Source organism: Ciconia boyciana, chromosome 2, assembly GCF_034638445.1.
Source record: "Ciconia boyciana chromosome 2, ASM3463844v1, whole genome shotgun sequence".
Lineage (NCBI taxonomy): Eukaryota > Metazoa > Chordata > Aves > Ciconiiformes > Ciconiidae > Ciconia > Ciconia boyciana.
The window spans coordinates 109,822,602-109,849,039 of NC_132935.1; the positions used below are offsets into that span (position 1 = coordinate 109,822,602).

At 37.5% G+C, this 26,438-nt stretch overlaps 1 protein-coding gene across 9 annotated transcripts in view; it reads left to right on the top strand.

The window, feature by feature from the left end:
- The window catches only part of CTDP1 (CTD phosphatase subunit 1), a 128,650-nt gene that overhangs the window by 37,901 nt on the left and 64,311 nt on the right, over positions 1 to 26,438 (top strand). For 8 of the 9 annotated variants that reach the window (XM_072853482.1, XM_072853484.1, XM_072853483.1 and 5 more), the window contains exons 9-11: positions 5,236 to 5,377; positions 7,741 to 7,971; positions 14,543 to 14,705. In XM_072853482.1, the coding sequence (XP_072709583.1) occupies positions 5,236 to 5,377; positions 7,741 to 7,971; positions 14,543 to 14,705 (536 nt within the window). Of the gene's footprint in view, positions 1 to 5,235; positions 5,378 to 7,740; positions 7,972 to 10,421; positions 11,822 to 14,542; positions 14,706 to 26,438 lie in introns of those variants that run through there. The other variant, XM_072853490.1, reaches the window with a different exon arrangement.

The following is a 26,438-nucleotide window of genomic DNA, read 5'->3' on the forward strand; positions in this document are numbered from 1 at the left end:
TTTCCTTACTTTTGGTGACTTAGCCTATGTCAAGTTTTGCTTAATATCATTAAATATTGGGTGGCTTAAAATACCAATTGTACTATGAATTGTGGATCCTTTTATTCATCCTCATCTACGTACTTAAAAAATGCTTACTCCTGAGTCTGGCTCTGAGCTACTGAGAGAGAAGAGAAAGCTGCCAGCTGATAAAGTCTTGTTAGCCTGTCCTATGACTTGGTGTGAGGTCTTCACCAGACATAGCTATGATGTGTCCACAGATATTTTTTTTTTCTGAAGAATATTTTCAAAGGCCGTGTCTTTAAAAAAATCCAATTAAGCACTGCTCTAAACTTGGGCACTGACCAGATAAGCCTGTTGCTTTTGCTGGCAAAGCACAGTGCAGTGCTAAAGCTGAACTCTAGACGTAGCCTCCAAACAGCACATCTATCACCATTTTGTGATCACTTAATTCTTGTAGGACAAAACACTGAGGTCTGTACAACTTGTCTTAGGTTAATGTTGTTGGAGAAGAGCTTCAGGATTTGATCATAAATCAAGATTTATATATAAGAATGGTCTGAAGAGAAATAAACTGTTAGTGATCAGACTTTCCAAGCAATGTCTGGCAACCTGGCTGCAAACTGCTATAAGGATACGTTGACTTTCAGGTGTTGGAATCAGGAGAGTGTTTTGAGAGTGACTCTGGTGATCACTTCCCATTGTGTACTTCGGTTCATCCTGGCACAGCCTTAAGCCCGCACACTGGGTTCCTCATGGGTGAGATTGAATTGGAGGGCACAATCAGCTGAGCACTCGCAGGCATTTGGCCCACAGGACTGGGCAGAGCTAATCCAAAGCAAAACTCCCTGAAATGCATATGGGGTGGGCATCACTCCTCCAGCACCCTTTTGCCCTGCAGATCTCCCTGTTAGGCTGCACTACTTGGTAACGTGAACGTAGCCAAATATGCAGTATAACATTTCTTCTTAGTCTTCATAAACATACAGCTTGGGTCTCATTTATCTATGTTGCTTAAGCGCCTAGTGTGCTTCATACTTTGGATAAGACAAAATAAACTGCTGTAGTGAAACTGTATGTCCTGGAGAACAGCTGTAGAAGTTTATTGTTGCATTATTGATTTTGGTCACTTTTTTTAGTAAAGAATTGTCAAGATTAATAGCAGGCTTTTTTGTATTTTCAACCTTTGTTTGCAAGTTCAAAAGTAGAATTGATGAGTCCCTTTCCTAGGCTTGCAAGTAACCTTTTCCCGATATTATGTGCTTCAGGCTGTATCCATCAGAGGGTAGATGCGATGAATTTGGACCCTAGCTGCTTCATGTGGAAAGGCTTGTGTGCCTTTTTAACTTTTTGGAACAATTTTAGACTAGAATTTGAAGGAGGGAAAGGTGATTAGAGGAGAATAATGCAAAAAAAGTAGTCCAGAAAAAGTTTTTCTCTAAGTGATTTTTAGCCCAGCTGGATGATGCGGATGTTCCTAACTGCATCAGAAGTACTGTTGCTTGGATGGATTAAAATCCTCTCTGCTGTTTCTTCTTAATAAGCATACTTCCAAAAGGGGAAGTTACACTGGGGAAAGGGAGAGGAGAAGGCAAGGATATTAAGTATTACAGTACTATTTCTCCTACCTAGTTAAATTTGGTGTTCTACCAAATCTTGCTCTAAGAACATCATACGTGTGAAATCTTGATTTGTGAAGATGTCAGCTAGAAATAGAAGGCAGCCCCTGAGATGACACAGTTGTATTACCTCATGTGATTTTCAGTATGCTGGAGCGTGCTGTAGGCAGCTGCACTTTAGAAGTGGCGAGGAAGCAGAAAGCCTTGGTGTTGCAGAGGTGAGAAAGGTAAGGCTTTTGACCCTTGGGAGGTGGGTTTGGTTACACATTGGTCTTCATGTCACCAACTTTAATTTTATGTTAATGGCTTATAGCTTTTGGAGCTATTGTTTCAGAACCATAGGAGTTTCATACAAATTAGTGCCATTTTGGCTTTCATGTTTAAGGCTTCTGATGCAATCCTGTTGACTAGAAGAATTTACTTAGCTCCTCAGCGTACATCTGGTATGAAATGATCAGATATGCATGAATGCAGAATGTGTATGTCCGTGGAACGGGCAGCAAGAGGAAGCACCTGACAAATCATCAATGCAGAAATACCAGTTTTAAAAATAGTTGGAGGAAGCCATCTTCTTGCATAACTTCACAGATTTAACAAGAGATGAAAGTACAGTTTTATGGTTTTGTTCAGGTTCCCCCTGATGAAGTCCAAAAGGAGCATCAATATCTTTAGTCGGGTGAATGGATGTACTACAGTATCAGATAAGCTTTTCTTCAGGGTATTACAAGCACAGTCTGTCTATCCAGTAGCACCACCAACTCTGGTCAACTGTTCTGTATGCTTACTAGTGAAATAACATGCTATTGTATGTTGTATTCAGTCAGCTCCAGAGTATGTGCAGGACAGTATCGCTAGTCATGTCTGATATGTGATTCAGTATCTAATACCAGACACAAGTACCTGAACTTCCACTGGACTTCTTGCTCTTGTTGCCTTTTTCTCTTGAAACTCCTATGCTTATGAACCTGATTTCAGCATCCTCTTTATAACAGCTGTTTTCTCATCTCTTTGTTCTTATTATGTTGTTGTTGCTTTTCTCCTTTATTCTCAAAAGAAAGCATTTTCCAAGCCAAGTCTTTCACTTTTTAAAATCCTTTTTGCCCCGGATCTCTTAATCTGATTCTCATTCAGAACCTCTGCTTTCTTTCCTCTGAAACATACCCTGTGTATAAATTAAAGAGCCTTATACTTACCTGTTTGCAGGTATTTCTACAATTCCTAATAAGGTTATATAAATAATAATACCTCCTGTGGAAGCTCCCTCTGACACTGTAAACTGGCTCGTTTCCAGCAACTGTTGCATGAAAGTGTTCTGGGTCGCTGATTACTTTTGTAATTATGATTAATTGCAAAACAGATTTCTTGTATGAGGGGATGAATGATCTGGGTGCACTGACCTCCCTTCTTAAAGAGTTTTGCTTCTTAGCCAGTTAAAACCTCTTGAACAACAAAGGTGTGCTGGGATTAACATGGTTGGTGTTCTGAAATTGTTTTCATTGAATCTTTGTTGGACAGTGGTTTTATTTTTATTTCATGGCAAAACTTAAAATATGGTATTTCTAAAGAATTTGTGGCTTGGACAGGGCTTTATCTTTAAATACTTATTTTTGTGTTTGTTTATCTTGGATTCTTAAATTAACACTTTTTTATTGCAAAGGTACTAGTGTGGAGAAAAGCTTTACACTTACTGCACAGCTCTTAAATCCTGAACTGTGGAATTGCTTGCATTTGCTGCTGAAAGTAGAAGAAATGTATTTGTGCACAGAACTTTTTTCTTTTCTTAATCTAAAGCCAAGAACAAATGTATTTGTATCTAAAGATAGAGGGAAAGGTAGCCCTACTCCTGTATTCTGTTAGGTTTGGGGGAAGAAAAGTAGGGAAACAGAAGCTTTCAGCACTTTGGTAAAGGACAATGATCTCCTGCCCTTTCAGTCTAGAAACTGAACTGCCTAACTAGTTAGGTCAGTCCTCAAGTGCATTTTAGTTGATCTGTCTACCCTAGTACTCTTGCTTCCTTGTCAGAATTATTCTGAAATTTGACACACACACCCCCCCACCCCCCCAAGGCTTCATTCCTGAAGGCATATGTGTGAAAACAGACAAGGGCTCCTAAATATTTTTTTAAAAATAAAAACTTTACTTAGAAATTTTTTTTTTTTAGTTAATAAGGTAAACTGGACTGGAATATTGTGTTTTTATATAAGCATCTGCAGGAAGAAACTCCAGGGTCTTTGTGCAGAATTGATGGGCTTCAACAGGAGTGGGTAGTGTTTGAAGTGACGTATTCTTCACCTTCAGTTCTGAGAGCTCTGCTCTTAACCTAGAGGAGAGGGCTAAGTGGTTAATTGAACTCCTGCCTTTAGTTCTTGATGATCTCCTTTTATTTCACATTTCTAAACAAAAAAATGTAGTGCAATATTAAGTGTATTTAAATGTCTTTGCACCAAGACAGAATATGGACAAATGATTAGGTTTGATAAGCATTTTAAATAATGTGTAAATAAGATTAAATGCTATAAATTGTAGGGATATAACAAAAGGGAAGAGTGATGGCTTTCAGCTATGAGAGAGACCATCAGATTGATGAGAGTTCCTTTATCATGCTCCAGCTACACCAGTATTTGTGCCGTGTAAAAAATACCATGTATAAGTGTCAAGCATAGATATATTGGGTCAGAATCCTTGGGGTTTTTCTCTATTGTGTATATATTTAATGATATATTGGCAGATTACACAATTTTTTGTTGTCTCCCAGTGTTCAGTCCTTCCATAGATATCTCTGATAAATGCTGAAACAAGTACCACGATTGGTAAAATTAATTTTTCCAATCAAATAGAAGAAATACATTTTTGAAACATTTGGACAGTCAGCTGTTTCTGGGAACAGACTACAAGTCAAGGTTTTCAACCTTTATTTTATTTGCTTCTTTTTGCTTACTAGTTTTGATGCTTCTTGGCAAAGATTTGTAGGAACTTTACTGAGTTTCTCTCTTCTTCTGGCTTCTCCAGAGGGTGGAATTTGAGATCACCTGTTACTTGCATGCTGCATTGTTGATGGTTTCATGTGGACTTTGTGCTAGCCTGCCACGTTTAACTTCACGTTCATTGTTCCCCTTTGGCACGAAATAATCCATTTGTCTGCTTTGCCCCTGCTTCTGGCAAATGGAGGTTGAGTGGGTGGCTGGCTGTTAAAAGGTAGCATACTGTGTGTACAGGGGACTGTGCATAAGAAAGTTAGTATGATAAGTTAGTGTTAGGCTTTAATGGCATTGAAGAGTTGCTGCTGCTTAGACTCTTAACAAATAGAAATAGAGATGAAATACAAAAGTGCATTTGTATTATTTGTTTCGTTAACATGTAGAGGTTTTCCATATGGATTAATTTTAGTAGACTACTTCCATGGTGCCAGTGCTTCGCATCCAGCTTGAGACTGAGGTTATCACATCTTATTTAGAGTCTCACTTTTATCAGTTGTGATTGTTTTGTTGGATTGGGGAGGGGTTCTTATTTTTTCTGTAAGATTGATCACAAAATGTTCTTCTTAAACCATTGTGTATGTAAAACTATCTTCTGTGTTTCTGGGAGCACTGTAATGTTATGTTTGACTTCGTAATAGGCACAGAAAAAGTACGGCAAGCTCAGGACTGCAAGGATCTCCATGTTGTAAACCCCGATTGGCTGTGGAGCTGCCTGGAGCGCTGGGACAAGGTTGAGGAACAGCTCTTTCCCTTGAAGGATGACTACATCAAAACACACAGGTAAGTGGGAACTTAGGGGAGTAGGGACCATGAAAATAGGTTATTCATACAATTACGCTAATTTGTTAATGCAGCTATAAAATCGGTTTGACAAATTCAGAATAGTGTGTAATGCTTACAGATTTTATGAAAGAACCCCCCATTTTCATCCATATCTCTGCTGCTTAAACTGAAGACTGGTAAGGGATTGGGAGGCGGTTCAGCAGTCAGCAGAATCAGGAGAAACCTGTGGTACCAGTAGTTTCTTTAGCAGTTGTCATTGTTAGCCATCTTCAGCTGGAGCAGTTGACCTTGTCAGTTCATTCACAAACTAACACAAGGAATGCCACCAAGGCACAGGATCATTCATGCTGCCAAATGAATTTTAAAAAGTACACACTCCCACAACATGAACAATTGGTAAAGTATGGCATTTTTTTCTGATAATTGGTAGTGAGGAGGAAGAGAGAAACAGAAGAATACAGCAGAAAAATCTAAGAGGGGTTGGAGGGCATGAAAGTAGAAGCAAAAACTGGAAGAAAGGAAGTGGTTGAGAGAACAGGTGGTTTTGGCCTGATAAGAAAAAGTGTTGAAGGAGAAAGGCTTAAAAATAATCAGTGCACTACGATGACAGCAAATAGAAGGGACAGCCAAAAACTTTATTAACACAGAGGAAGTCAGAGGGCTATTAAGAACAGTCCCCTTTAGGAAAGTGCCGTGGCTAAAATAACTCATGACAAGGTACTGTAGAGCCAGCTTCTGCTTCTTGACTTGTTATCTGTTTGGACAGACTCACATTAATAGCATCTTGCAAGCCTAATGGAGGACCTTCCTTTCTCTGTTTAGACAGGAAGGGACATAGCATATTGGGTTTTCTGTATTAAACTGATAGTGGTGTGATTGACTGAGTAGGCTAGAGATTTGCTTTCTGCTTAGAAGACGCTAGCCCTTTGAGGGTAGAATGTGCATGTGTAAAGTCCTCATACACTCCAAAGACACCAAAAGTAGAAACGTCTGTAAGTGAGATCACTTATCAAATGGGAGACTAAGGGAGACCCAGGATCTCCAAAACTTAGGAAAGATATGTAGCCTACTTATGGCTTTACTAGAATACTTTGTTTTTAAAAAGTGCTATCAGATTTTTAAAATCAGACTTTGGAATATTTGTATGGGATGTTTGACTTGTCTCAGAGGCCTGACACTGTCAAGTTCTCAGTAGAAATCTGGACTTGTAAGAATCATTTTTTGATATCTAGATGAATGTTGGTCTTTCTACCTATCTTAATTTACTCTCCCATTTTATTGAAACACTGATAATTTTTCCTACTTCTGTGTTTCAAATACAATATACCTTCATACTTTCCCTCACTGCCCCCTTCCCCCCCGCCCAACTTCAGTCAGAAGACATCTATCTTAATGCAAATGCTTCTACTTTATCAACCCAACATGTGCAACTTCTTTGGAAGAGATTTTCTCCGTAATGAAGCTGCTTGAAATGGTGATTACTGGTCCAAAGCACTTATGAACTAGGTGAGGGATGAACTCTGAGAAAATATTTGCATATAAAATGAGCTCAAGAACAGCAAAAAAGAATAAGTAAACTTGGAATTGGTTGACCTTCAGTATTGATGCTACAAGACTACTTCAGAAACATCCATGAAAGCATATGGTAAAACCTCCGGTTTTGTGCTACTTCTAATATTTGTTACAATATAGTTTAATTGTTTTTTCTATAGCATTGGTTTCATGGTGCATAACATGGTGTTGTATTTGATTTTTTTTTTTAATGATTCAATTTGCTTCCTTTTTTTTGTGGCACTTCATCGTAATTGGATAGTATGCCATAATGGTGATTCCTGCTGACTGATCTCTGAATGTTTCTGACGCTTCTAAAATTATGTTTTAAAATGCAGCAGCGTGATCATAGGTGGCTTAGTATTTTAACAAATGAGTTTGGATGACTTGCAGACTAATACTGTGTGTTTCTTTTCTTTCAGAGCCAAGTTGGAGAGCAAATACTAAGATCTGATACAATAGCATGCTTTTCTCTTTGTTGCATATATACAGATTATTCTGTTATTCTAGTTGTGCAGTTTTTACTATGTGGAAGCAATTTCAGTAACTTTATATGTTAAGACACTTTTTAAGGCACATTTAATAACTTAAATAATGTAAATATGTAAATTATCTGTGTCTTTGCATTTTTCTGTTTTACATTCAGTGAGGCTTTAATGGGAGTGGGGGATAAGAAATGTTTCTTCAGAAATCTTCCAAACCGTTTCCCCCCCCCCCTTTCTCCTTTAGAAAAAGGAATGCTAATTTTTTACATTCTGTTTGATTTAAATTTCTAAAATTTCTTTTTTTTTCTGAACTTCATCCAACAGAGAGAACAGCCCTGCCACATTTCCTGATACACACAGCACATTTCAGACAGCTCTGTTTCACCCAACACCCATCCATCCAAAGTCTCAACCTGGTCCTGAAGTTCGACTTTATGATCCTAACACTGGAAAGCTAATCAGGAAAGGCGCTCAGACCTCTGGCCAGTCGATGTACATCCAGTCTCCTGCTCCTCCCATCACCTTACCAGTCCACGGTGAACACTCATCCTTCAGGTACATAAAGCATAGTTAAGAGTCACTTCAACTATATTTTCAGATGCTGTAGTAAATTTAACTTATTATCTTTGCATTTGATCAAATTGTCATCTTTGCTTTAGTTACTTTGTTTGCTTTCTAAAAAGCCAAGGAAATGAGTGAAAGCGAATAGTCAGCTGATGTGAAATCAGGATGCTAGAATTCTAGATGCTTTTTGTGCTTCACCTAACTGTGACTAGAAACCTCAAAACTAATAAACACAGCGTGTAGTTTATGCAGTCTAAAGAATGTTAGAATAACTCATCTCTGAAGTGAGGCAGCCTAATTGGTTTTTAATGAGTCTTAGAATACTGGAGTGGGTTTTTGTCTATAAAATATACCTGATAGCATTTGGCTTTTGTGTATAAAATTTTCCTCTTTACATAATTCCTTCAGATGGGACATCAGCTTTGTGTTTTGTTTTGAGGAATATCATAAGTGGTGGAAGAGGGGTGTAGCTAACTGAGTATTATTAAATAAGGTCATATGACTGATTGCTAGTTAATAATCCTTAGATCACTAAATCAAGACACTAAAGCAGCAGGAGGAGGAGGAGGCGGCCTGCTTTTTGATGTACAAAGGCTAGCACCTGGACTTTGTCAAAATTTGTGGATTTGGTTAAGCTACAAAGACAACACTTGTCTCTTAAGGATGTCTAAAATATCTAAGATTCATCCCTAAGTATCTATGTAAAAGGTCTAACTTTCTGGAATGCTAACAAGTTTAGCAAGGCTTGTTGACTCCAGTGGTAAAGAACTATCCAGTTGAAGGCAAAGCTTTTCTCTTTGTAAAATGTGATCAAAATTCCTTTGTACAATGTGATCAGAATATAGCAGTTATAAAGCAATTCAGTTTTCCAAGCAAGTACAAAAATACAAAGCACAATTATAAATGCACAGTTTTCTACCTTTCTTCTCCCTCCCCCGCCACTTTTGCAGTGTATCACTTGTAAAGGTTTTGTATATTAGTGTAGCTTGTTATGTTTCCACTCGATCTTCCTGCTGCTAAATTATTTCAACCTGTGGTTTTTTCAGTTGTCATCTTTTTATAGGCTTTTTTCTTATTTCACCTCCCTTGTTTCTGTCAACACAGGTTTTCTGAGTCTCTTGTTTGTAAAGATATCTTGTTTTCAGTTCCTTTTTAACTGTGTCTTTAAAGTATGTATTTTACTTTACTATGATATGTTAAATGAACAGGAAAAACTTCAAATTATCAAGACACAGCATGTATCCAGAGAGGAGCTGAAAAGGTTTTGGGTTGGTTTGTCAGTTATTGTGGGAAGGAATTTGTCTAGAAATAGAGCTGGGAATGTTGTACATGTATATAATTGTCATGACATTTCTAAGATGCTTCAATATGATGGTTTATGTTGATATTAATGCATCATTCAATGCTTTAAAAAGAATACGTTTTGATGTTTGTTCTACCTTTGTCAACAATTTAATGAAGAGTTATGTCCACACTTAAGCCTATTTTTCTTGAATGCAGACGTGCTTCTTCACTTGAACATCTTATGGAAAAGGAGAGAAATATATTCCAGCTGTCATTTTAGTTGAGTTTCTCAGAGCCCCAGACAGGTTTTGAGGGTGGAGCAAGACTGTATCTCCTTTCTACTCCCTTATTTTATTTCACTTAAGCATTTTTTTGACTATCAGTGCTCAGGGTTGAGATGCTTTAATCTAAGAAAGTGAATCCAATTACTCAGTGCTGCAACTTCACCCTGTAACTAAGCAGCTGTAAGAAAAGAGATTAGCATAAGATATATACTGGGAAATAGTATTTTCATCATAATTTCCTGTTGATTTGGTTCTAGTGGTAAAATTAGTGACATGTAAACACTGATCTCTTAATTGGGGCATGTCTATATTCCTCAGAGCAGTTCTGCTATCTTCAGTTAAGATGGTGATGAGTGTCTTGGTAAAGTCTAGGAGGAAAGCAGTGCAGGGATCAAATATCACTTTAAGTACTTTTAATGGATAGGAATTACAGTGCAGGCAGAGCACAAAGGCTGTAAAGAAGTAACAAAAAGCCAAATAGGAACAGCTTTTGGGTATTTTGACTGAGCAAGAGCTGAGGCAGAAGTACTGTATCATCACTTTGCTTTTTCTTAATGCATACATCAGTGATACCTTTTCTTAAAAAGCTTCACATCCAATTTAAAAATTGATGTGATACTTGACTTTAGAGAAAATTACCTTAGTGCAGCAATTTCTTGGTAGACAGCAATGTATTTTGTGTCCTGACAGACTTCATGTGCTCATGTGTTCACCTCCTACAGAAAGATGAGAGTATTTGTAACCAAGCCATTAAATTTAAGCAGAGTTAAAGCTGGTAACACTCACAACTGCTCCTGTTGTGGGTGGATGTAGTCAAAGCCTCCAATAATCTTCTTGGATAGTTTCTAAAAACCATCTGATTCTGAATTTCAGACAGTGGGCAACAAAATTGCACTGCTGCGAGAGGAAACCCTTGGGGAGATGGTCACCGCATGTGGCATAGCAATGGTACTCAGTCTCTTGCTGTATGAATAGAACTTAGAAGATAACCTCTTGCAAGGCTGGCTACTGAAAAAAGGGCTTCAAGTTATCAGAGTACCACTTCATAAGAACTGTTTCAGTTCCCACTTTTTTTATTTTGGGTTCAACATTTTTAGTTTTTCTGGGGTTCAACTTGAAACATAATTTAAAATAGGGTATGATTATTTTAAATATCTACACAAAATTTGCAGTGAAACTGTCACCAGTGAATTACAGATTATTCAGTTAATTTGGTCAACATTTTGTGCGACAGGCATAGATCTTGCCATTGTACTCAGCTCTGTGAGACTCAAACACCTGCTTTTTGTCATGGCTGTTGCAGCCTGAGCGGAAGGGTGGCAAAGAGTTTGTGGCTGTACTAGAAGAGAAGGGAAGGGAATGCAGCTCTGCTTGGTGGCAGCTGGCGGCCAGCAGGAGCTCTTCTCTGTCTGAGAACAGGAAGGATTCCTCTTTAAAAATAACCTGCATGTCAGAGCTTTGACAATCCGTATGTATCTCAACAATTTGCATTTTCATATGGAAACAGTATTCTACAAACATTACAGTAAACACTGAAGTTGTAACAGGTCATGGGATGTGTAATGTAGTGTTGTCCAAAAAACGCAAATGCTAATGGCATCTTGGACTAGAATAAAGGAAAAAAAAAATTACAAATTAAATTCTAGTGAATGCTAATAATACACTAACAGATAAAGCAAGGCTTAAAATATGGATATAATTTACATGTGAAGTTAAAAGTGGCATTCTGGTTTTAAATAATGCTAAGATGCCCTAAATGTTTGGTTTGAAAAGATGTGTCAAGCAGATGTTGGTGGCTGAAGAAATTCTTTAAGATTCATATAAATTAATTTCACTTATAAAATTTTTGTGTTTTAATTTACGTGCTCATTGTTACAATTTTTCCTATCTAATGTTATCACTTTTGTTATAACAGCAAAAATACAAAGTACCAAATTGAAATAATCAATTGAATTCAAATATTTTTAACATTTTCATGATGATAATGCTATTTTTAGCTTTTGTCCTGATGCTGTATCAATGAAAGTGTTAAGATGCTTGTTACTTCCACAAATGTTGAACCCACCCTGCATGTGGTGAGTTCTAGCACACGTGCATGTCCTTGTGCGTGTAAGACTGGCAAGCGCCAACCAACCTGTGCAGGGTTGAATATGGTGTTATTTTTGGAAAAGTACTCATGAATCTCATCTGATTAGAAATAAATGTAAATTCCTGCATCTGTATGTCTTTAAATTTTAATCACCGTAACAAGCAGCTGAAAATGTAAAGCCTGAATAATGTCTTTGATAAAATAAAAATGTTTCTTACAAACCTTAAAGAAGTCTTTGTTTTATATTGCTTTTTGGAATGCTTTGGTGAGATGTCCCAGTGTTTCTTATCTAGTAGCACTTGGAAAATACTGAGGGGAAAAAAAAAACTGACAAAAGCCTTTAGAGGCTATTAATACAGTTATTTTACAGTTAATATTTGTGTATAATAATGTGGTCAAGGATGATCTCGCATTTTATTCTTGGGGGGGTATTTTTTTTAACAATGGTGGAGTCTTCAAGACTAACCTGAGACTTGTAATATTTCTGCATATTATTGCTTCAGAGTAAAGAAGTTCATAGCTATGCCTAGTCTTGGATGCAGTATCTCCAGAATTAAACTGTCGGTACAGTTTTTATTTAATAATGATGCAAAATAATTCCTGCCTTTGCCACTGGTTGAGGCGAGGGTGAAGTTCTCTGAAGCGTTCAAATAAAGAATATAAATAAGAATACAATGATACAGAAACTGCAAAAGGAGGAGTTCTCACTGTCATCAGTATGATAATGTGGTCTTAAAAAAACATACTAGATTTATTTCTAGTCTAAGAAAATCTTAGTTGCCTGCTACTTATAACTTGTGTATAATTCCTGGCATGGTCAAGCTTGTCATGTTTTTAATGCAGTTGCATAAGATGCTTATACCTTTTGTTTTATCATTCTCTGTTTTACTAAGAATCTAAATAGCATCACCACCTTTCTCTTGGCGAGGGTACCTATTAAAAAGGTGTGGAAATCATATTTTAAAAGATCGTTTTGGAAAATATAGTGGAATGCTGAATTTTTTTCCTCTTTTACCTATGAAAATTATTGTCTGAGACCAGTTTAATAGCAAAAGAAAACTGTGTGGTCTTGTAAAATAGAAAATATTTCATAGAGAAAAAACCAAACCAAAAAACTGTTAAGCTGTAATTAAAATCTCTAACGGAAAACTAGTTTGGTTAGTTCATTTCCACAACATCTAAATCGTTGTTTTGGCTTCATAGGAAACTTCAGCGTACAGAAATGACAAACTGCGAAGAGGAATGCTTCTGCTGTGTTGCTCAGTAGTGCTGAGCTGATGGGGGCCTTCTGCAGCAGATAGCGCAGTTCTGGGTAGCACAGCAATGGCTTGGCTCTCTTCCCCCACCACCCCCCAGTTCAAAAAATGAATTCACACCTACTGCACCTATCTGTGGGATCTGAGAGGAGAGGGATGTGTATTTAGGAAATGTGAGCCCTCAAAACAAGCTCAGTTGATAGCTTCGTATGGCTTTCAGATTTCATACATTCTGGGATTGAGGTACTGACGTAGAAAAAAATCTTGATATTTAGATGGCCTTCTTAGGAAGCTCTCAAGTTCATGAGAGGAGAAAGGATTTTGTAGAACCTTACATGTGACTGGATTTACATAATTTAATAATGGCTTTTTTGGGTGGGGCTGCTTATCTAAAGCTGTTTCTTGAAAATCCAGACTTGATGAGAAGCAGCTATCCTGTGCTGAAACTCTTGTCAACAGAGACCACACTGTACCCTTTCTTAATCACCACCACCCTCAGAAACAGCTTGATGGTGTCTTACCTCATAGTTACAACTTGAAACAGCTTGTGACTTCAAATACAGTCACTTTTGTACTTGTTAGTGGTAATCATTCCCCACCCACACAATCTTGTGGCTAACACAAATAATTTGTGATCCATGAGCTTTATGATCTGAGATCTTTGTACAGGATTCTGCTTGGTGCTGAGTTGCTGTAATGTGTTTCAGGAGTTAGTGTGACAGCCCAGTATTCATAGTTAAACTGTGTTGTGTAGCAGTTTTAGCTTCTCCAAGTCTTTAATAGTTAATTAACTTGTTAATAACTTTAATAGTTATTTAATAACTTTAGTTAGTTAATAACTTTAATAGTTATTTAATAGTTAATAACTTTAAATAGTTGTTATTCACAGAAAAAAAAAGTCACCCAAGAAAAGTCTCCTGCTGTTGTTCTGAGTGTAGTCTATCTTTTTATTACTATTATAAAGCAATTCTCATGAAGCTATGATTATTTTATCCATTTTTATGAACATTTTGACATTCCTTTTTGTATCTGTGTGTTCCAGTTAAATACAGGAAACTGCTACCATATTTGAATACACTAGCCAAAAAGAAATATGGTCTGGTTTGCATCTCATCCAGGCTTAGCATCTGGGAAATGTCTGAAGACTGAGGCTGCAGAAATTAGCTTTCTACTTGCAAACCTCTTGTCTGTAAGGTTGAGAAATAGAAAGGTGTACTTTGAGACTCAAGAATACAAGCATAACATTGATCAGGAAAAATATATTAGAATGCAAGAATTGTTTCCTGAATTATAATTGTGTCAAGTGGACAAACTCCACTTGAGCACAAACCTTGAAGTATTTTAACAGCAATGCATCTGCAGCTCCTGAAACTCTTGGCTTCAAGAAAAGTTTGATGGTTACTTATAAGAAAAATGGGAAGGCAGGATAGTGAGTACCTTGTCAAAGGTAGAATAAGAACTTAAGCTGTCAGACTGAAAATAAAAGCAATCATTGGGAGACTTGATCTTTCTTCTGTTGATGAACACAGAACCCTATTAAGCAAAGTCATAGATATTCAGCAGTCATAAATTGTTTTATAGGCTTTTATTTCTAGACAAGCTGTAAATCAAGTAAACCTTTCTTATGTGGGACCCCTGAAATTTTTCAGAGTTGTTCAGCCACATCAGCAGCAGATGTTCGAAGAAGACCTACCAACAAGTGAAAATGAAGAGCAGCCTGGTCCATCTAAGCGGAAACGCCAGCCAAGTATGTCTGAGACAATGCCCCTGTACACCCTATGTAAAGAGGATTTAGAGAGTATGGATAAAGAGGTGAGCTTAACTAATTCTGACAGGTTTCTAACATAATGATTGTTAGTTATGCATAACAATTTAACTTCTGTTAAATTATGCATGTATATGAACTGACCTTGTATGCCACTACAGTAACTTGAAATAAAAGTCACAGCAGACTAAGAAGTACGGTTCAGTCTAAAATGCAGTTATGTTCTGCAAAGCAAACTTGAATTAAGGAATGGGAGTACTCAGGTGTAAGTAGGCCTTTAAAGCAGAACTTCATTTAAGTATAGCTTTGTCACACGAAACATGTTATCACATTTGCTGTGCGTTTAGCTTTGCCAGGTTTCACTTTAAACTTTTTTATTTTTAAAGTAAATCTTCAAATGATCTGGACAAAATCAGTGGTGGGATGGGAGAAGAGAGGTCTGTGCATGTAAAAGGCACAGGCTGTAGAGAAAATCTGAGAGCCAAAGAGGAGCATAGGGCCTCATTGTCCGTAGACATGCAATTGCAGTGCTGTTAAATCATAGCTATCATGGTTCTGCAGGTGAAGGGAGCTTTCTGTTAGTGAACTGTACTTTTTTCATACAAAACCACATTATTTGAAATTCATTGTGAACCTCCTAGCAGCTGCTTATTTTTTACTTACCCTTGTGTGCCATTTTTTTTAAAAGAGCCACCATCTTACATAATATTAAATGATACATAGAGGAAAAAATACCTATCATTCCACACCATGTTTTCATGAATTCGTTGCATTGTGTGTGACTTTACTATAAAACCTAGTGACCCTGGAGCTTAAATTCATCTTCGAGCTTAGATCTTTCACTGGGGTAGAGACAGGAGTGTATAACTTGCCAGCTTCTGGCAGTAAGTTGATTACAAGGTTCTAGCCGTAACAGGCCTCAAGAGTTATCTTCAGAAAATATAATAAAAGAGTGAGAAGGAAACTGCATATTTCACCAAGGAAGGAAAGAGTTTATGTATACAGCATAGCATAATTTTGAAATGCACTGTTGCTAGAGAGGTCCTGGAGGAACTTTGAGCTGGTATTCTAGGGAAAGGTCCAATAACTTTCAACCGCTGTGATGATCTACTCTGAATTTCAGATGAGTGCAAGCTTTTAACTTTACCCAGTAACTCTTAGAGCTGATGACTTTTTCTTTTGCTTTTTGTTCTAAAGTATTTTGCCCATTTGATCTCAGACTTTCACAAGAAATAGTATTTCTTCTTGTCATGATGCCAATCGCTGAATCCATCTGTCTGTCTCTTCTGTGTTGTCAGTGGTACTTAAAGCAAATTGTTGTTATGTGTTGTTGTTTATGTCTTGGTGTACTAACATTTTTCTAATGGTGTGGCTTTTGGAAAACATTAATGAATTGCTGTTGCAATGTGTGCACTGAGCCAAAAGAAAGTGTGTGTTTTCCAGAATTACTGCATAAAGTATTTATTGTTCTGTTTTTAAATATACTATTTAGGGACCTTGCTAAAAATCCGAATCTTCTGGCACTGTTCATTTTGTGATTGATTGCTCTCTACGCTGCTGCAGTTAGACCAAAAAAATTAAAGTTTTTCTACCTGTCCTACAAATACAAACATCTTAAATTGCGATGATTTGTTTTTAAATTATGCTTTTACTTAAGTTGCGTATCATGTTTGGAAACTAGACTATGTGAACTTCAGAACAAGCCCAAATTCCAATAGATTTTTTTTCATAGTTGACTTAGCTTTGGTTCCAGGAGTATGATTTGAGGTTATAGTTGCTGCCAAAAGGTTTCCCTGCCACCAGTCTCTGTTCCCACACCTGTCTTTATTAAATTTACATTTCTCTGATCCTTGAGCAGCTGAACCAGTAGAAACTCCTAACTTGGTTGGGGGGGGGGGTATGTTTTGAGTTGGTTTGGTGGGGAAGGGGGGTGGGATTTTCTGGTATTTTAACTCCACAACATGGTTTGATCAAGGATCAAATATTAGCACTGACATGGAGAAAGGAGCACAGAGGACATATATTGGGGTGGTTGAACTGGATGTGGTAGTGCCAGCAGGTTGTCATCTCCTGGGAGCTGACTATAGAGGCAGCCAAGGGAGACTAACCTTTGTGGACTAGCCTTGGGACTGCTAGCATCACCTTGGTAAAGATAATGTATTCATGTGCAAGAAATGTAATGTAAGTAATAAAACAGGATTTTATGGGGTTGTGTGGGAGTACACTTATGAAACAGGGGGAGGACATGTGGTAACGTAGTCCATAAAATATAGAAGTTTAGGGGAGCAAACACAGGAGATTCTGTTGTCAGGAACATTATCAAATAAAGTGAAAATTAAGCTTGATATAAACAATTGCCAGCTAGTGCTCAGTTCACTCTGGTGACACTGACTGGCTTAACTTCCACAGAAAGGTGTTTGCCCCCATCTCATTCTTTATCAAAACATGCTAAAGGGTAAGAACCTTTCTGCAGTCATGTCGCTAAGAGATGTGAAATTTCTGCTTTCTGACACAAAAATGCTTTTGCTTCATTTGTATCCATTCTAGTGGCTACGCCAGCCGCAAGATCTACAGCTGATTGCAGACTATCTTGGTGGAGCAAGGGAGTCTGTTTCAGTCACAATGGTGATGTCTTGCTCCACAAGTACAAGTGCTAGTGCTGAGACTGGGGTTAGGAGTATGTGGTCCAAGAAGAGTGAAAGCAAGTTACAGCGTGACTTGGGTTGGCTTACACTGCAGCAAAGTCTTAACTGCTGTGTTCCTGCCCCTGAGCCACTGTTTATAATCATGGGACCATACAGCAAGCCAGTTCAGGGAGCTGGTTTGGTCAGAAAAGATCACTTTCCAGGTTAATCTTCATCATTACCAGCTTCCTGAAATAACTCACAGTTGCCACTGCATGAGCATTAGTGCCAGGAGTAGGCAGAAGATGGGAAGAACTGGGAATGAGTAGTGAAGGCAGAACTGCAGCCCTCTAGCTTTAAAACTGCATCCTCAGTATTTCTGCTGAATCCCCTGGCAAATACAGATAAGGATTGTTACTAGATCAAAAGGAGTCTTTTAGCTTCAGGCACTGGGATTTTTTTCAATGAAATTAAATAGGAAATGCAAGCATTTATATATATTGTTTCTGTGGACATAACAAGCAATAAATAACTCCTTTGCACTTAACATGAAACGGAAATCTTGCTTTTTCTTTGCAAAAATCTCTGAAAAGGCCACACAGCCCCAAGCAATACAGAATTTGCATGTAGTTTATATGTGGGAGAGTTTTGTTAGAAGAATCAAGATGGAAGCCAGTAAAGAGAATTTAATTATGATTTATTCCCAAATTAAATCTCTTTCCGTCCTTAACCTATTTAAACATCTGTTCGTCACTTTTCCTAGTAAAAAAGCAGTATCTGTTCCAATATTCCATGAGGAAGAACTGCCACGGGTAGGCATCTCTACTAAAATTTGATCTTAAGTGGATTTTTATCTTCTCTTATTATTTTAGCTGTAGTTGTGCTATGGATACCAAATAAGTCAAAGGAAATGAATAGTATCCCAGCTATTGGGTTGCGGTTTAAGGTCGCTTAGCCTTTTGTATCTTTTTCAGTGCCAAAGATCTGGAAGACCAGATCCAATGGTAGCTTCTTTTCCCTCTGATGTGAGGGACTGTTTGAACTTCAGGAAAGTACAAGAACAAGAGTATTCAATGTAATAGGATTGCTGTTCAAAGGGCAATTGCCAAATCGGAGTAACTGCATAAGGAATAGATCCCTACTTGGGAAATATACAGCCTGCTAACACTGCTGTCTCACAGTTGAGAGAATGTTTTTCCCCCTTTCTCTTCTGTGCTAGCTAGACACAAATGCTTTGCAACTGGTTGCTGCTGTTTGACTCTGCTATGCAATGGTAAAGGGAAGCAGAATTAAACACTGCTAGTTAAATTAGCTTGTTTATAGTCATTTTTAAAGGCCTGGATAAATTTTTGTTTCTAAATAACTGGTTCTGATACATAACCTCCAAAAGATTACTCCGTAAAAATGCTGTTTATATCAGAGTTTATCTAGTATACTGTAATCTTCATGGTATGTTGCTGGTTTCACCAAAGGGCGAGGATTGAAAACCATGTTTTAAAGAGGAGGTTTTGAAACAATTAAATGCAGTCAATAATAACTAACTAGAAATATCTCTTGTCCATAATACCTGTTCCAGGATGACTTTTGTTTTTTCAAAACCAATAATCTCACTTACAGGGAAGGTGAGATTATTGGTTTTCCTTTCATTGACTGTGTTGGAAAGTAACTGTTGCAGAAGCCCGTCCTGTAGGGAGAGGGAGCTGGGCTGTCTGCAGCTCTTACTGTCCCCTATTACAGCAGGGGTCTACTTGCCCACTTGCTTACCATAGAGATACAAGACGGTTCATTGTGTGCTTTTGGTGTGATTGTGTGGAGTCATTGTCCTTCCCCTTGGCTAGGTGGAAGTTGCTGACCTACCAGTCACTACAATGTTGTGCAAGTCTGCTGTAGTTTACTGACAAAAACCAGAAAGTGGAATCCAGGCTTCAAATGACTGTATTTGTTTCCAGAAATAAGATTTATTAGCTAAAGCAAGTTGCACAAAGGAACGTAATGGCATACAAATCATGTGAAGACATATACATGTCTTTCCGTTCATAATTGATTATGTCAGTACAGGGTGATGTGCAGTTCTTTCCCAGAGGTTACTCATGGATCATCTTGTGAGGATATTTCTTCAGAATTCATTGAAAACGGCTCTTGTGAACTTCTAGCGTATTGATTCCTTTCTGCACTGACACAATTACTTATATGTTTAAAGAAGGCCAGCAAAAATGACCTATGATCAATATTTAATAAATTGTTAGTCTTGCTGATTTAGAAATTGTTTTTATTTCATTTAAGCTATTGTTAATTCCTTTTTATTAAGGATGGTTGTCTTCTGAATTTGTATTCCTAAATGATATTTGGAGAGAACCTTATGCAACTGGGCTAGTATCACGTACCTGGTCAAATTGATCTAATCCTAACAATGTCGTGTCATATGTGCTATAAATAAGCTGTGTTTTTTTTAACATACTAATTGCTTCCTGCTGGACCTTGACTTTGCTTTTCTGTAAAATTTATTCTTCATAGATATCTTGCAGACCCAAAAGGTCATTTTTAGCCCCATGCATTGTGCTAACTTCTTTTAAAAATGTTTAATTGAGTCAATTTTATATAATCTTAAAGGTTTTCTCTTTTGTAATCAGTGTCCCTTTCATAATTAGGTTGACATTCTTGTGTATGATAAATCACTTGTCCATGACATAAGTAAGCAAGGTCAAGACTTTTCATTCCTCTCTTCCTTTTGGCTATGAATTATTCTCTTGTCTCTTTAAGAGCTGTGGCTGGCAGTACAGTTCCTTTGTTTTATTTGTCAGGTGCTTTCTAATTCACCAGTCCATGTAAATTGTAGAAACGTATAGAAAGATTTCAAGATGCTTCCTTATGAAATGCCAGTGACAAAGGGAAAAGAAATGACCCTCCCCCTGTGCCCCCGTTCTGTGTATTATGAGCCTGTGCTGAGCTCAAGATCCAGTTCTCTCTTGCTCATACATAGGCTGCTGCCACATCCACAATAGACTGGAAGTAACAGTAGAAGACAGCCATAGGTACTTACGTCTGTCACTGTCAACACTTGCAGGACCAGTCTTAGGCAGATACTCAGTACGGGCTTCACTGACAGGAAGTTCCTTTTTGAACTTCCCATAAGGCAGAAAAATTTCCAACTACATTTTGTGGTGCCTTCTCATCCAAGATGGTCTGGGATTGCTAATGTCCTGGAACAGCTGTGTACACGTAGTTTACTAGTAGTATGATCCTTATGCTTTTGTGTTTATTACCGTGTTTTTGTCAGGGTGTTTGAGAGCAGCATCTGTATCTTGTCAAGTGTTGTCATCTCTGCCATGTAAGGTAAAATATTTTGCTAGTTTAAATTCCTGTCAGTTTGGGACTTGGGAGAGGGGAAGAGAGGGAGTAAATCTGATACCAGTCAGACCTCCAGCTTTCCCATCTCTCACTTCAGTTAGTGGAGCTGCAATGACTCCTACTATCTGGCTGGATATGTACTTAGCAGCTGCAAACTGACCACATTGCAAAGGTATGTTCTGTGCATCAGTGCATTTAAGTATACAGATTTTTCTTGAGTGGGAATTGCCTAATGAACTACTTTTGCATCAAAATGGTTCCATTGATTTGGTACATATTCTGCACATTCTTTTCCTTTTAACTAAGTTGGAATTTTTGTGCCATATGTAACAACTGAAATTACAACATTCTGCTCCTACATAAGGCCATTTTATCACTCTGCATTTTGCTTTCAACTAAGCAGATTTATCCCTTAATTTCTGTTTTGCATTTTAAGTTAGTGGCTATACCATGCAGTGAATTAAGAGGCAATGTTTTTCTCCTTCAGTTTAGTGAAAGCTGTTATCTCAGTTAAGTGGTTAGCCTCTCGGTTAGTTTAAAAATACTAATTTAATGCAGAAGATGTGGTCTCTAGTGCAAAATAATAGCTGCCTAGGGCTCACTTGGACACTGAATTGCACATTAACAGTTCTTTGAATTTCCACAACTGCATACAAAGCTTCATACAAAACTTCTTGCGTGACACCTTAACATGTAGCATGTCATAAATTATACAAATGCTAAATTTAGTTAGCAGTCTATTGCTATAAATTGTAGCCTTTTTTGAAGTTAAAAGAATGAGCCTGTGTGTGCACTTGCTGTTGTCAGTGATTGTCATCCAGGCACCTTGGCCCTTGGAAGTTACAAGGTCTGCTTACAGTTATTGGACCGTTTCCACTTGAACTGAACTTTTAAAAAAAATTTTTAAGGTAACTTGGTGAAAGTATACATATGGAGAAGTATCAAAGGTAAATGTGCTACTTGTCATCAAAAGTTTGAGACAGTAAGAGCCTCTATGAAAACCATTTGCCAAAACATCTTGTGGCATAAGCAGACCCGAGGACACTCGGACTGGCTGGCCTAGGTCTCTTGTGGGCCTCAGTGCTTCCTGGTGCTGTCTGTTTCCTCACCTACGGCCCTCCTGTCCCTTCCTTCACACGCTGGCTCCCGTGTCTCCTCCAGCCCCTGTGCTCTGGCCAGCTTCTCCCGCACAGAAGAGTGGGTAGCGTGAAAGCTGGAGAAACTCCAATTCTCCAGCCCTGTCAGCTTTTTGTTTTCATTGTGGAGTGCTTATTACTGAGTGGCTTAACCCAGCAAGACTAAATGCGTTGCTTGCTTGCTTTCACTCTGAGACTAGTTTTCTGGAGAGAAACAGTGAGGCTGTGGTGCTAGGAATCAGGGTGCTGGTTTATCTTCATGGAGCACTTGCTGTGTGTGGTGGCTGGCTGATGCTCCAAGAAATGTTACTTTGTTTTGTAATGAACATAGCCTAAAGCTGTTGTAAAACAGGAAAAGTATTTTTACTGCTTTCCCCTGTGTAAGATTTTGACATTCACCTGTCTCTAATATGTTAAATAACACAGAAGTAATTGAACATTAAAATATTATAATGTTAAAAGCAATTCTTTTACCCGTATCTCATCTGATTAGTAGAGAAAACTGAGTAAAGTTGTGCAGTACTATTTTTAATAGTTTAGCAATGAGAATCAGCAGTGTAGAATTAAGAGATCAGTACAGTGGGATGGAGAGAGGAAAGACAAGCACTTAAAGGAAGCTGGATATCAGTCATTTGTTTCTGCCTTTCTTTATGTTTTGCTTTGAAGAATTCATTTTCCACTGAAAAATGGAAACAACTCTAAAAAGTAGCAATGCATTTCTATTTATTTTTAGTTACAGAAGATATAAACATATTGAAAAAAATAAATCCATATTGGTCATGTTTAAGTTGCAGGTGAATCATCCTGACCAGAAACATTGACACTCTGACTGTTATTCAGCTAATTGAAGGAACACTAAAAGAAATGCAGTGTAGATAAGGCTAGTGAAATTGGAATGGATTATCAACATGTGAAACATATTTTCCTTTTTTTAGTCTGATACTTATCTGCAGACCATTAGTTTATGTGCTAATTGCATAGAGCTGGTTATCTGCTAGTTTTTCTTTATTAAGAGGGCATCATGGTCCAAGCTTGTCCTAAGCAGCTTTTTTAAGTGTTTGTAAAGAGTTTTTTATGTAATATCACGTTTTACAAGGAGACAACTGATTACCAAAATAGGAAAAGGATTTTTATCTAATTTGATATTATCTCAAGTAGGCAATCAGTTTTGGACAGCTTCTGTTTTTCTACACAGGTTGCTTAGAAAACATTATTTAATCACAGTTTCTGGTGTACTTGAACATCTTATTTTCATTTTAGAGTTATTTTTATGAATTTATATGCCATGAGGGAACATAAGAAACATATTGGAACCTTTTGGCATTCAGATGGCACACTGTATAAATATCTGCATTTTGTAGATAAAAATGGAAGCTACCTATATATGTAAGGATTAGTTTGATGTCACTCATGACAAGTTGTTAATTAAAAGGTGATATTATATAGAATCTTGTGCAAAATGAACATGATCAGTGAAATTCTTGGCTGGTCAGGCTATTGTTAGGAGAAAATAAAAGAAAATGTATGATTGAGACTGATTCACTTTTATTATGCCCAGATATTTTAACAGATAATTTAATCAGGAGATAAGTACAAATGGTTGTGCTGCAATAGATGTTATTAATGGGCTGCACCAAATGGACATCAACTAAAGAAGCAGTCCTACTTACTGCAGAGCTGATCTCTTTTTGAGGAATCTGATAAAATTCATAGTAATAAGATTGACTGCCTGAGTTTTGTCTGGATTTCCCTGTTTATTCTATTGACAGTCAGTCAAAGAATGATTTGATTTACTTGTCAACAAAGGTGCTTCTGACATCTTACATATTCTTCACACTTTTCTGATGCAATCAACAGTTGATTCAGACCCTCTGCCATTCTTCCAAAGATGTTCTCAAAAACATTTCATTGTAAGTAATCTTGGGGTTTTAGAGGATTTTCTCATACGTTATTGAGAAAAGTAGCTGCTTTTTACATGTTGCTATCATTCTGCTAAGCAGAGTAAAAATTATTGTGCAAATAAGATTAAATCTAGCTCTGTGTGTTTGTTTCTGCAGATACGAACAACTTATTTGGCTTTTAAAATATGCCTGGTTATATAGCAAATGTATTATTCTAATGTTATTCCATATGAAATGGAAAGTAGGTCTATAAAGCTTCCACATCTAGAATGTATGTACAAGGTGTTAAAGTGAAGGTTGGTTATTCTATAGGAAGGAAGGCTTTTCCATACATTCTGTTCGGTTTTTCTACCAACGCTGATAGTACATTATGTATCTGCAGCCTTTTCTGCGTGGCCTTAGTAAAGAGAAGCTGTAAGCCTTTTTCAACTGCTTGCTTGCTCACTGAAAATGGGGCAAAGCTTCTTTAAATAGAGTTCAATAACCTCGTTTTAACATATGTGTCTACCTCCGTATTCTAAATCAAATGCAGCTGGGCTGTCAACACTAATTGGCCACAGTTAAGAATGAGTCCTGAGTGATGTTAAACAATTTGCAAGCTGATCCCTAACATAATTCTGAGCAGCTGCGTATAGGGCCTGATTGAGCTTCATCACAAGTCTAACATGTTTTTACATTTAAATTTGAGCTGTTATTCTCCATGAGTGATATTTAAAAGTGTCTACTTGAGTCCTGGTCTAAATCTGAACTGTTTCTTCATAACTATTTTTTTGTTTTATCAAGATGGCCTGATACTTGTATTTCAACATAAGGATAAATATAGCTATGCAATATAGTGTAATATATGTTAAGTGCTATGGAAAATCTTTACAAATACTTGCATAATGCTGATCTGCTGTAATTATTTACAGATTTAATCTGTGTTTGGAATTCTGGGGTTATAAAAATGCAAGTCCATTTTGGTGACATAAAGGCCAGGTTATTTATAAATGCAGCATTGAATGACAGTTTGTACCATTACCCTTTAATCAGCTGTTCTTGATCAGTTATCATAATTGAATTGAATTTATGCATAATTGCAATTGCTCACTTCTAAGACATCTTTGAGATAAAATATCTTTCCTTTGCTTTGGTAGTCTTCGTTCTTGTCAGGCGCCAGCTTCAGAGAGCACTGAATATAGCCACTCAGCTCTGCCTCTGTGTGATAGTCCTGCAGCTGCAAGTGTTCTAGCCCCTGTGTCTGCATCACTAAGAATATTTCCATTCCATGTACAGGTTTAACAGATTATGAAAAGCTGCACAACTAGAGCCCCCTACTGATGTAAAAAAATTCCCTGCTGCAATGCAGTCACAAAATGAGTACTTACCTGAATGGCCATGCTGCTGTAACTTTTTCATGTCTACAGCAGTGGTATTAATTTTAGATTTTGAGAGACTGTCATTGTTACTCTATATTGTCATGGGTTTTGTATGAGCTTGCACTTTCTCTTTGCAAGGGGTCACAGTCAGCTGTAGACAATATTCTCTGTTGCTCCTCCTAGCAAATATGATGATACCGCTTTCTCTGAGATGAACACAGACAGCTGCCTATCTTGGATATTTTAGTGTTCCAAAATCAAACTTGCTTCATCACAGAGGTATTGAGGACTGGATATAGCTGGCATACCACAACACAGAGATCATATCAGAACCTGCATAGTATTCATCACCTTAATATTGAGCTTGTAGAAACTGACCACTCTTCAGCTGCTGGGCTTATCTTTCACTGTGTTTTGGATTGTTTTTTTCTTTTTTTTTCCGCAACTTATTCTGTGCCTAATTCTGGCTGTTGAGTGGGCTAGCTATGCAGGACACTTGAACATACACAGTGATCATATTTCTTCACTACTTCATGTAAAAGCTGCATGTTTGATTGTACAGTCTGTTTGCAGTCCCATTGCCCAATTCAGCACAAACAATGTAAAAACTGACCAGTCTTCACTGTCATCTTTAAGTTTCTAGTAAAGCCAATTCAGAAATAGTTTTCCCCAATGCTCATTATTTGAGGTGGTTTTGTTAGCTTGAGCACATTGATAAATGTCTCTTGGCTCTTGTCATAATGAGACCAAGCTAATCAGGCTTACTGAAGAGGGAAGTTCATTGACAACCAAGCAATGCTTTGAAGCCTGCTCATGTCTGGCAATGCTAATGCTAAACTTAAGTTAAAATCAGTAAGTCATAGCAGATCCAAGCTGGCTCTGCCTATAGCTAGCCTGGATCAGGGTGGGTTTGTTTGCTTGTTCATGCTAAATGTGAATAAATCTATACTGAACACAGCATATCTGTGTTGATATAGCAGTGGTTTTGAGCTAGTAAGCCCTACTGTATCCCAATTGTTCTATGCAGCGGTAGTTTAAGTTCCTTTGCAGCTGTGATACCTGGAGAAAACCTGCACTTGCAGATAAATGAAAGCATATTCTTGCCTGTCTTTTGTTCTCACCTTAGTATTTTCAATTTCACTTAGTAGACAGTGACTTCTGAACAGCTTTATATGATGCTGAACAAGAAGTTCAGGAGTTCAACCTTTGAAATGGAAAAAACCTTATTTTTCTCTGAAATATGTATGTAGTTATGAATATTTATTCAGTCTCTCTAAGTTAAAGCTATGCTTTCAGTTAACCTTGGGATGGTAAAACCTAGCACTGTGCTAATAGTTGTTAAAAGATCTGATAACAAGGATTCATTGTGAGAAAGGTTTGAAGCAGTCGAGATGCAAAAAATACGGGTTTGGT